Source organism: Chanos chanos, chromosome 3, assembly GCF_902362185.1.
Source record: "Chanos chanos chromosome 3, fChaCha1.1, whole genome shotgun sequence".
NCBI classification, from domain to species: Eukaryota; Metazoa; Chordata; class Actinopteri; order Gonorynchiformes; family Chanidae; genus Chanos; species Chanos chanos.
The window spans coordinates 6116626-6127967 of record NC_044497.1 but is presented as its reverse complement, the minus strand read 5'-3'; the positions used below and the strand labels follow the sequence as shown (position 1 = coordinate 6127967).

The following is an 11342-nucleotide window of genomic DNA, read 5'->3' as shown; positions in this document are numbered from 1 at the left end:
GAACACACGTCGCTCGCGAAGAATACCTTCGGTTTTTATAAAATATATGCTCATGTAAATACTGTGGTAAATTGATTAATTCTTATTAGCGGAACGAAACGAATCCAACCAGTCCGAGTCTTAATATTTTTCTGGTTTGTGGTCTCGCTTAAGCTTTTGTAACGAGACGGGCCTTTTATTCCCCATTTTAACTTTCCTGAGCGGCGTTTTCCGCCGTTTTTTTTTTCTACCTAGCCCCACTCACTCTGCCCCCTGTGTGAGTAGGGGCCTGTAGTGTAGCCACGAGGCTTGTTAGAACAGCGAGAATTGGGCGATGGCGGAGTTTGGTAATGGACTGGCAGAAGAGTCCCTGCTTGACTCAGATCCAGGTCATCCAGAACTTGAGGACCCAGGTGTGGGTGATGAAGAACCGGGATTAGAAGAGGGAGAGGCCGCTATTGAAGACCCGGTGAGTGAAGGACGCACTTGTTGTTTAAAATGCTTTGTTTCACAGCAGAGACAATTCTCATGCCCACACGTGAAAATGTTCTCTGTCGAGACTTGTCGTGTCCTTAACGATTACTATATTTGTGTTAATAAACCAGTGTATCATGCTTTGTAACTGTTTTAGCCCGGTCGATTTGTCCGCCATTGTGGCTCACGCAGTGCAGTAGAATTGTTTGGTGACATGCGTGGTTTTGGCGGCCATGTTGGTGCAACGTTGGTTTGAGTTTCTCTGCGCCAGAGCTGTCGACCTAGTGGGGAAAAAAATCTTCGTCGCAAAAATGCGAGACGGAGATGCAAGAGACAGGGGCGAGGATAGGACAGGCCGCCATTAGCCGCAGCATTGTGAGTCTGTCCGCAGAAAAGGAAACAGCTCACGGTAAACACGCCTCCTTTTTATCAGCAATTTTAGACGTTGACAACATCTCCTTTCAGTTTGTAGCTTGAAAGGAAGTGTTGGTGCAATATGTCGGTCGACTGAAATTGATTAGTAATTGTCTGTTAGCTTATTAACCAGGAATAGAAAGCTAAAGTTAACGTATTGCGGCATTTGCAATGTTGAAAAAAAATGTTTTAGGAGAAGAAATTAAAAGCTTCTGTTGCACAACGACTAGAAATGAAGACTTTGTCGGCCTCGTTTAACCGTAGGGGTTGTAACGTTGACTTAGCTACGGAGATGATGGCCGGCGAGCTAACGTTTGTCAGAGAATCGCAGGGGTGAAATGGCAGGATTTTTGCTTTTGATTTTGCGTTCATTTATCTTTTTGCTTTGACATTCGACGCAATAGTGTGTACAAGAATTGCGTAGGATCTTATTATGGCTAGATATTTTTATCGATGAAAAGTCGTATTTGATTCCTATTTTTTATAACGTTTGGCATGATGTTTGGTGGGAGGAGGGGTCGTGTTGGTCTTTTAAAGTAGTCCTGTGTTCTAAATACAAGGGGTGCGGTACTTCAGGGCAGGGCTGGTGCGTTTTTCGATATTTGCGGATTTGCGGGTGTACAGTCAGCTAGTGTGTGAGGATGCGGAATATATCGCACGTAATCACACAAAACACCAGCACAACAAAATATTCAGTGTACTAAAACAGAAGCTTGAAGATTTTCTTCATGTGTTTGACTTGTCGCGTTTGTACCTTGGCTGCCGAATGTACCAGTTAAAATGACGGTTAATAACGTTGGTCGAACGTTTGGGATGCTATCGAATCCTGTACTAGATTATATAGCGATGTAGATGGAGAATCGCATGTATCGGGTTTATCCTGAGATGTAGCTCGAGCGACTCCCACTGCCCTGCAATGCAGTACTGCCGGTGAGAGCAGGCTCAAACGCTGCATGTGTATGTATATGTTTGTGTGTCGCGTGTGTGTGAGGGAGAGCACACATAGCTGTGGGAGGGGATACGTACACCATAGATCTGGTACCTTTATTCGAACTTAAACGTCCTCGACTGCGGTGCAAGGGCGTCTTTGCTGAGTGGACATTGTGAAGCCGGTGGCAGTAAATTAAAGACCTCAGCTCGTCCGTCACGTGCCCGTGCCCCCTCATTCTGCTCAGTCGGCTCTGCTCAAACAGGGTCAGGCTCGACTTCTGCTCTCCGCCTGCAGTTAATGATTGCTTTTGTTATTAAATTTTGACGATAGACCGCAGCCCCTTTAATTCCTGCTGTATTTGTAGCGTCTTCTTTATTTTGTTCTCAATCGGCATGCTGTCTCTAATGTGATTGGGCGCCTTTTAAGCCAGATATGCATACATTTAAATGTCTGTACACAGTTGTACAAACGATCCCGAAGCAAATGTTTAAAAATTGGTTCGGGCTTCAGTAGTAGGTGCCTAAAAATGCAGTGTTGTCTGTCTTTTTGAAATCTAATGTGTTGATGCAGTTTTTCTCTCTTTCCTTTTTTTTTTCAGGAGCTGGAGGCGATTAAAGCCAGAGTGAGAGAGATGGAGGAGGAAGCAGAAAAACTGAAGGAGCTACAGAACGAGGTGGAGAAACAGATGAATCTCAGCCCTCCACCTGGTGAGTTAATTGAGGGGAGGGGGAGGCAGACGATTGACAGGGGGAGAAACGGAAGAGCGACACACAAACAGCAGGAGAGTGACAGACAGTGCACAGAGGAGGGAAAGATGCAAAGAACTGAGGGTTGACAGGAGGTTGCAATGAGGGGCTGTGTTCTGTTAGGAAGCTGATCAGTAAAGAATACACAAAATATTTGGAAAACAGAGCACCGGAGATGAATTTGCTGATGAATAAGACTGCATTATAGGGTGGGGGGGAGGCCCACATGATTTCAGACATAGCAGAACAAGTGTGCTGATCCAAGATCAGCTTCTTCTGACCCATGTAATGCTGTTTGTTTGCATGATGAGAGCTGGAAACTGAACCTACATTACTACTGTTACAATGAGAAATATGATACAAACAACACACAGGGCTGACAGAGTGAGAGGTTTGAGTGCAATCAGGAATTAGTCATATATTGTTTCGTGCACGTGTAAGCAGTCATTATCGTTTTCATTAAAGGAGAACTGCATTTACCTACAGCCATTTAGTTTTTTCCCATGCCATCTGGTTTTTAAAATAAAACATGTTCACCTTTTTCTCTCCAGCTGGTCCTGTCATAATGTCCATCGAAGAGAAGATGGAAGCTGACGGGAGGTCAATTTACGTCGGAAATGTATGACCAGCTTTCTGCCTCTCCCTTCTCTTTAGTTTGTTTTAATTAAAACATCGGCACTCAGGATTTTTGCCTTATTGTTTAGACAGGCATCATACTGATGGCCGAAATCAGGTGCATCTTTGAAGTAACTGATGTGTGAATCAGGGTTCCTTCATTTGAGTTTTACCATTAAATTCTTGGCAGTCTCAGATGTAGATTCTTACCTCTGATTTAGTTTTTCTACTCCAGCACAGGTTTTGTGAACAGCTTTTTTTGTATAGAGGTGAAACTGAAGTTCTGCAACAGCTTTGTCCAACTCTAAAGATGAGACAGATGCTTTCGCTCGAGACAGTTCTCCCTTGAGCTTGCGGGAGCTCACCCTGCTGATAAACCGGCGTCTTTTTCATGTGGGAGCTGAGCGGCCCTAGCTCTTTAGCTCTGCCACTATTTTACACGGTTAACTAGTGAGGAAGTGTGTGTGTGAGAGAGAGAGAGAAGATCTCACCTTTCGTCTGTTTTGGCAGGTGGATTACGGTGCCACTGCAGAGGAGCTGGAGGCTCACTTCCACGGCTGTGGCTCAGTCAACAGAGTTACCATCTTATGTGACAAGTTCACAGGGCACCCCAAGGGGTAATTACTCTACATACACTCTCACTTTCTCTCTCTGTGTCTCTCCCTCTCTCTCTGTCATTCATGCACACTCTCTCTCTCTTGATTGCCTGCTCACTGTCGCTCTGTCGTTCTCTCTTTCTCCTGTTTATGCACAAAACAGACCAGTGCTGGCAGACCTCTGATTCAGACAGACACAGACTTTTACACAAGACTAGACGGATTTTGGTGTCCTTGGTCTTAACTGAAATGCATCTCAAACTACTTTCCCTTTTCCTTATTTTGTGTGCGCATGAGCGTGTTTTTTCTTCTTGGAACTTACTAATAAACGACTGGTTGGTTGTACAGCGGTTTGCATTCTTATGTTCAGATTTTCTTACTTGTATCTGACCTTTTTCAATCTCTAGTCACATTTAAACAAGAGACACTCCCCTTTGTTTTGTTTTGTTTTGTGTATAGTTATTTAGTCTAAAATAATTAAGCAAGACTCTTGTTCTATTCCACTATCCTCTTAGCTATGCAGCTTGCTCCTCATCCATTGACCTCCACTGTTTCAAACTGGTTGTCACTCGCTTTGTATTCTCTGTGTGGTTTGCAGGTTTGCTTATATTGAGTTTGCAGATAAGGAGTCTGTGAGAACGGCTATGGCTTTGGACGAATCTCTTTTCAGAGGAAGGCAGATAAAGGTGAGGGAGAGAACAGCCTTTAGCAGAGCTGCGATCTGGTGATTTTTAAGAACACGATCTGCTCACTGCGACGTTCCTCCTCTTTTAAATGAATAAAACGACACTGCACACAACACTCAAGTGTTGCAAAACTAGGTCATTGCCAAGTCGTTGTGCAAAAAGTAATGTTAGAGATTGCACATCAAGGAATTACGTGGGCAGTTAACTTGTTGAAATAATGTTATTCATTCTGTAGCTGCAAAAAAACCCCCCATCATGTTGTGTTTCTATTGGATCTGTTTGACTTCCTTCATATATTACTTTGTAACTATACCCATTAGAACTATACCTACTTTTTAATTCTTAATAGATAATGGTTTTTTGAATGGTGATAACTGATGGTAGTTTTGTTTTTAAGTCACTTAACGACGGTTCTTTCCCTGCCAGGTCGGAGCAAAGAGAACAAATCGGCCTGGTATCAGCACCACAGACCGCGGGTTCCCCAGGGCCCGGTTCCGCTCACGAGGAGGGAGCTTTGCCTCGTCTCGGGCACGGTACTACAGTGGATACACACCTCCCCGAGGCAGAGGGCGGGCCTTCAGGTGAGCGCCACGGCAGCGCACGCACACGACACCCCCCCCTCCCCCCACACACACACAAAAAACACAACACACACACTCCTCTTTTCAGTGAATGACAGATGTGTGGTGCAGAGAGGAGAGAGAGAGTGACACAGTGGTAGGGTGAGTATGGTACAGAGAATTGAAAGGTAACAGAGTGAGTAGGTGCCTTATTATGAATGTTTCTTTAGTGCAAGGGGTTTGCAAACTTTCTTTCTTTAGAGCTGTGAGAGAGACAGGCTTTTGTGCTCCAGCTGTACACACACACAGAACCTTGACTGATGTAAACAGGGTAGTGATGGATTTCAATTAATGGGGAACTGAGAGGATCTGGAATCTGTAGGACTGCATTTTGCAGAAGCTTTCTGCCAGCTCTGAGCTGATGTTAAGAGAGTAGGTGAGTTGTAACCAGAACAACCTGTTGCTGTAGGTCTGGTAGTTTATCGCGTAAAAGAGAGGACCCGTAAGATGGTTAAGGGTCTCCTAGGTGGTGGAAAAGACAAGTTTCATAGCATGGTGGATCAGCAAGGGGAAGGCCTTCATTTACGGGTGAATATTGACCAGAGGGAGAGAATGAAATGGCCTGGTCAGAAGAATTTGTCTTTCTCAGTGAGAATGGACGGTCAAACGCACAGTGGTCGCTGACCTCTGTCCTTCTGAAATGGCAGGACAGTGGAGGCATGTTCGGCATCACCTCTTACAGGACATTTCCTCCCCTTGGGATATCATTAACGCAGCGGACTAAACACTTTAATCGCGGGGTTTTAATCAGTAACCACATAAAGCGATTGAGAATGGATTTTGAGCTGCGGAGAGGGAGAGGTTTTAGAGAGAGAACCGGGGAGAGACCAGCGTGTATGTTCTTATTCATAGGCTAGTGTATGTTTCATCGGGCTAAGTTAGGCCAGGCTAACTGTGGGTTAGTGCTTTGAGTGTGCTGGCTGTGAGGTGGTGTAAGGGGACTCTGTATGTTCTTGTTCGTAGGCTGGTGTATGTGTATCCAGGTTAGGCTAGGCTAAGTCAGGCTAGGCTAGGCTAAGTCAGGCTAGGCTAGGCTAGGCTAACTGTGGGTGAGTCCTCTGAGCATGCTCACTGTAAGGTGGTGTCAGGGGACGCTGCCAGACTCTCAGTGTACAGAAGGTGAGATCTGACCAGGTTATACATGCACGAGTGACGGGCTCTTTGTACGAGTTGGAGTCATACACACACGTTCACACGCTCTTTGCCTTGACTTTAACATGTTCGATCTTAAATGAGTCAAACTGACTTTAAAGGTGATTGGCAATACAGTAGTCCCCTTTCTTCTCTCTCTCTCTCTCTCTCTCTCTCTCTCTCTTTTTTTTTTCTTTTTGGCATCTATTTTCAAAGGTATGTAGGTGTCTAATGACAGGCAGCCGCTAGGAGTGAGTGGTTTTTGCTCTGCTTTGCCAGTCTTGATGAAAAGCCACTTGTAAGTTTTGAGTTGACTAATTAAAGCTGTCTGACATGACGGATTTAGACAGCCAGAATAAACACTGCAGACTACCATTTAAATTGGTCGGCGTGTTAGTCTGTGAACTCTTGACTCAGACCTGTTTAATAAAAGATTGGTGATTAGTAACTGAAGGAGAAAGCTACAGTCACCGGGCATGTTGTGACAGAGGGCCTTGATCTTAATACACTGGTGTTTGTATCCTAGCCCTCACTTGCTTGTCAGTGTGAGGTGTTTCTATGCCAGGCGGCTTAGGCATAGCAAACCTCGGCTTAGACAATGCGGGCAGAAGGAACAGACCAAGCAAGGTCTTGAAATAAACGGGAGTGCGTTAGATTAAGCTAAATATTTGTGTGTTTCCCACTGCACTTCCAACTTGGGTTGCCGTGTTACCAGCTTAGTTGGCATGTGAAGTGTTTTAGTGTCTTTTTTTTTCTTCTTTCTTTCTTTCCAAACCCTGCGCTACGTTGTCCAAGACTCTCTAAAGAGTTTACTTTAGTTTGGCTGTTATTTTTAATTTGTACCCCTCCCCCTGGAAACTGTCTCTCTCCGGTCCTATTTCCTGGTTGCCTGTTACCTTTAAAGTGTCTCTCCTCCCCCTCCTCCCTCAAGCTCTGTATTTGTTTCAATCTGTACAAAAGCCTGCCCCCTATGTATGTAGTGGCTGGGGTGGATCAGGGTGCTGTACACTGGGAGTCTGGGTTGGCTCCCTGCAGTGTGTGTCCTGCTGTCACCCTCTCTGTGAGGTGAGAGAGAGAGTCCCCCCCCCCTCCTACTGTACACCCCAGGAATTTGTGGAGTTCACTGTGGGTCTGACACTCCTCTCCCCCTCGCGTTTTGTTCTTTTGTCTTTTTTTTCTTTCTTTCTTTCTTTCTTTCTTTTTTTTAAGAGAATGTGAAATGCTGCAGATAGCTCACATACATACATACACACACACATACACACACACACACACACACACACACACACACACACACTCGTATATGTACCCCCCACCCCTTGTCATTTCCATCTGATTCTGAGCATAAAATTGCCCTTTTCGTTCTGAAATTCTGTGTCTGATGGTAAATTAGGAATTAGGAATTTACCTCTGTAAAATTGTGAACTTATCAGGGCAGAGGTATAAATCTTCCCATGACCATAACTACACTGATTTGCAGTGTCTTAGGTCAGTATTAGTTGTAAGTAACGTACAGGAGTTCATACTCTCCTTGCACAGAATTGTAAGAATCGGGAGGATTTTATGAATCAGAATGCACCTCATCATTTTGATTTTGATTTGACGTTCCAGCCCCATCTCATGTACACCTACAGCAATACATTCATTGTGTTTTCACATTGTGGAGAGCGGAGCCAAGCCTTGGAAGGACTGTTTTAAACCGTTTTTTTTTTTTTAACCAGATAAATCAATCAAATTCTGAGCTTGTTTCTTTTCCTGCCCCTCCCTAAAACACAGAAGCAAATTTGACCCCTATGACACATCTGATCTACAGTCATTATCTGTTTGCTATGCATGTTTACGTTAAAGCGCCTGATAGCTTGCTGAAGAAAATGCTTGTTGCGTATATATATTAACAACTTGCATATGCTGCTTTATTCTAATGTCGCTCAAGAGTCAAGACTTGCAAAGAGTTCACAAGCTGGCACTTTGATGTTTGGTCTGCAGAAAAGTCTATATCGTCTTGGCATTAGATTAAATATTGTCTGAGTTGCTGTTGCGTAAACAGAAAAGCTAATTTAGACATCAGTTGAAAATCTCCAGCTCCGCTTAACAATGTGAAAACCATATCAGAATGTATGTTGTCTTGTTGTCAGTCACCAAACAGGCCAATAAAAAAACCAACAATTGTGCATGATGGACACATAGCTAGCCAATCAGAGTCAACCTTCACTTCCAGAATGGAGAGTTCATTCCTGCAGCCTGATTGTGACCTCAGTATGTAAATGCCTGTGTTCAGATCTGACCTGAACTGTGCCTTGTTTTACTATGAGAGCACTACATGCTGGTAGAGGGGGTTTCTGTGTGAGTGCAGAGCAAGTGTTTAAGCTTCATTGAATGAATGGATGTCCAGACAGTCTGCGTGTGTGTGTGTGTGTGTGTGTGTATAATATGTAATGTGGGAGGGACCAAGTCACTTTTAAGGATAACTGAGGGTGTTTTTGCTGTGTGGTGATGACCTGTGTGTTTTTAAGTGAGCGACTGAGTGAATGAGTGTGTGAATGAATAAATGAATGCATGAATGAATGAATGAATGAATGAAAGGGGCAGAAATGTCTGTCCACATGATCTCTCCCCCACAGTGACCTCAGGACTGTCCCTCACACAGAGAGAGAGAGAAAGAGGGAGAGAGAGAATTTCTTCACTTTTCCCCGCCCCTCCCCGCGAACCCCCCCTTACTCGACAATATAGTCACTGAAAAAAACCTGTTGCTCAAAGCACACACACTTCTATTTGTGGCGGAGGCTTTGACTCAAAGAATTAAATGAGATACATAATTAAAAATGTTGATTAAAATGGAAAAATATTGTCTTGAAGAAAGGTATACCTTTATAATATCTGTAATTTGTGTATACCTAAACCCTTGGCAGTTTTCTCTTTTGTATAAAAAAGCCACCCCTCCCATTAAACATTGATACCCATTAAATACATGTCTACATTTGCATACACACATGCACACACTATCAACATAACGCCAAAAAAATTAATAAAAAAAAGAAAAGAAATAAAAATTGGTGTCCGTCTTCTTAAATCAACCAAAAAAAGAAAAAAAAAAACTCACCCTCTTTTTCTCTCTCTTTTCCAGGGGCCGAGGGCGATCAACATCGTGGTATTCCCCTTACTAATACCCCCAAACCCCTCCCCACCCCAACCCCCTCCCCAACCCCTTTAACTTTCAACCCCCCATATCCCAGATTTAAAAAAAAAAAAAAGAAAAAGAAAAGAAAAATATCGTCTCCCCTCCCCTCAATAAAGGAAGACAAACATGGAGAGAGAAAAAAAGACAAAAAAGGAAAAAAAAAAACAAAAAAAAACAAAAACAAAACAGCAGCACCTGGACAGACAGACTGACTGACTGGCAGCAGTGTGCGATTGTGTGTGCGCGTGCGTGTGCGGACGTGGTTCGGTCATCCTGGTAAGGTATCAAATGGCCGTTGTGGGGAGGTTTTTGGTGGCATTTTCATGATCCTTTATTCAGAGGGTGATGTTATCAGGCTGCAGATGTTTCTCTTTTGTCTGGCTGTGACTTTTTTTTCTCCCCTCTCCCTCACACCAAACACAGCCCCTCATGTAAACAACAAAAACAACTTAAAAAAAAAATGAAACAAAAGTCAAGATTTTTTTTTTCTTTTTGCCCTGATTGTACGGTGAATATGTGAAACTTCCAATAGCAAAAAAAAAAAAGTGTTGTTTTTTTTTTTCTCAGTTTGTGGTATTGGATTATCATATTCTCTTTTTTTTTTTTGCTCTGTGCTCTCTGAAACAGTTACCGCTCATTCCCCCTGCCCCGTCTCTCTCTCTCTCTCTTTTCGCTCTGACCACGTTCGTTACTTCTCTCTCTCTCTCTCTCATCCCTCACTCATCTCCTTCAGCCTCCTCCACTTCTCCCTCACTCTCATAGCTGCTTCTAGTTCAGCGCTCAGTGGGTCACGCTTCTCCCCCCCCCCCCCCCCCTTTCTTTTTTCTTTCTTTTTTTTTTTTTTGTTCCTCTTAGCTGTTCTCTTCCCTGTCTTTTGCCTACAGTATTCATCCTGAGAAGGCATGGCCTGTGCTCTTAATTTTGTTTTATTGTTATTATTTTATTTTATTTTTTTTCCCCCTCCTCAATGTTCCTTTTTAGAGGACCCTTTTTTTTTTTTTTTTTTTCATTTCTTGCGCCCCTCTAACTTTCTGTGCAGCTTCATCAATCCATCCATCCATTCATCCATCCATGCATCCGTTTCTTTCTCTTGATCTCTCTTTCTTCCCCCCCTCCCTCGCTTTTTCCCCCAAATCTGTTTCTCCCCCCTCTCTCGCTTTCTTTCTCTCCCCCCCTCCCCCCTTTCTGTTTCACCCTTCTCTCTCTCTCTCTCTCTCTCTCTCTCTCTCTCTCTCTCTATCTCTCTCTCTCTGTGTATTAGACCACTTCTTGTCGTTTCAGGTTTCAGGACCAGTGGAGGCTGACTACTCCTCCTCCTGTGGCTGCGGCGCCCCCCACTGTCTCGGCAGCGTCTCTCTCTCTCTCTGCTCCCACTATGCACACTCACCCCATCCTGTCTGTGTGGGGGGGGCGGGGGAGGGGGACAGGGTGACCACCGGCCCACTGCCGGCGGCATTTACTACAACAACAAACGTTGAGCTCGCCCGCCTGCGCTCACACACACACACACACATTTAAAAAAAAAAAAAACGCTCACATAAACACACACACAGACACACACACCAGGCCTACACAGACACACCGCAACACACCACACATTCAAACATATTTATATAGAGAGAGCTAAGCCACGATAGCAGGGGCTGGTTTCATTGTGAGTGAGAGAGGCAGGACCAGAGAGGAGTATTGAAAGGGGGTCATGAACCTGTCTTTTCTCAGTGCGCAGTGCAGATACGGCACGATTCGAGGACTAACGTGTGGGCGACAAGCAATGATTATTTAACGGAGGGGACTGTGGAGGTTTTATTTCGGGGGGCAGGGGAGGTTGGCGGGTGGGTTTGTGTGGTATAGTTTTTTTTTTTTTCGTTTTTTTTTCTTTCCTTCTTTCTTTCTTTTGGAGAAGGGGGATTGGGGTTTGAAAAAAAAAGAGAGAAGATGTTTTTGCTTTTTTTAATTTTTATTTTTAACCCAT

The 11342-nt window shown here is 44.0% G+C and overlaps 1 protein-coding gene across 3 annotated transcripts; it reads left to right on the top strand.

The window, feature by feature from the left end:
• On the top strand, positions 1 to 11227 carry pabpn1 (poly(A) binding protein, nuclear 1). Of its 3 annotated transcripts, none has more exons than XM_030769519.1 (7): positions 1 to 448; positions 2397 to 2505; positions 3096 to 3163; positions 3670 to 3776; positions 4354 to 4441; positions 4868 to 5022; positions 10652 to 11227. In XM_030769519.1, the coding sequence occupies exons 1-7, from the start codon at positions 314 to 316 to the stop codon at positions 10800 to 10802; spliced, it is 813 nt and encodes a 270-aa protein (XP_030625379.1). In that variant the 5' UTR covers positions 1 to 313; the 3' UTR covers positions 10803 to 11227. The 3 variants fall into 3 exon arrangements, with proteins under 3 accessions (XP_030625379.1, XP_030625380.1, XP_030625381.1); XM_030769520.1 differs by lacking the exon at positions 10652 to 11227 and adding an exon at positions 9317 to 9424; XM_030769521.1 differs by lacking the exon at positions 1 to 448 and adding an exon at positions 785 to 862.
• Positions 11228 to 11342: the final 115 nt, after the last annotated feature.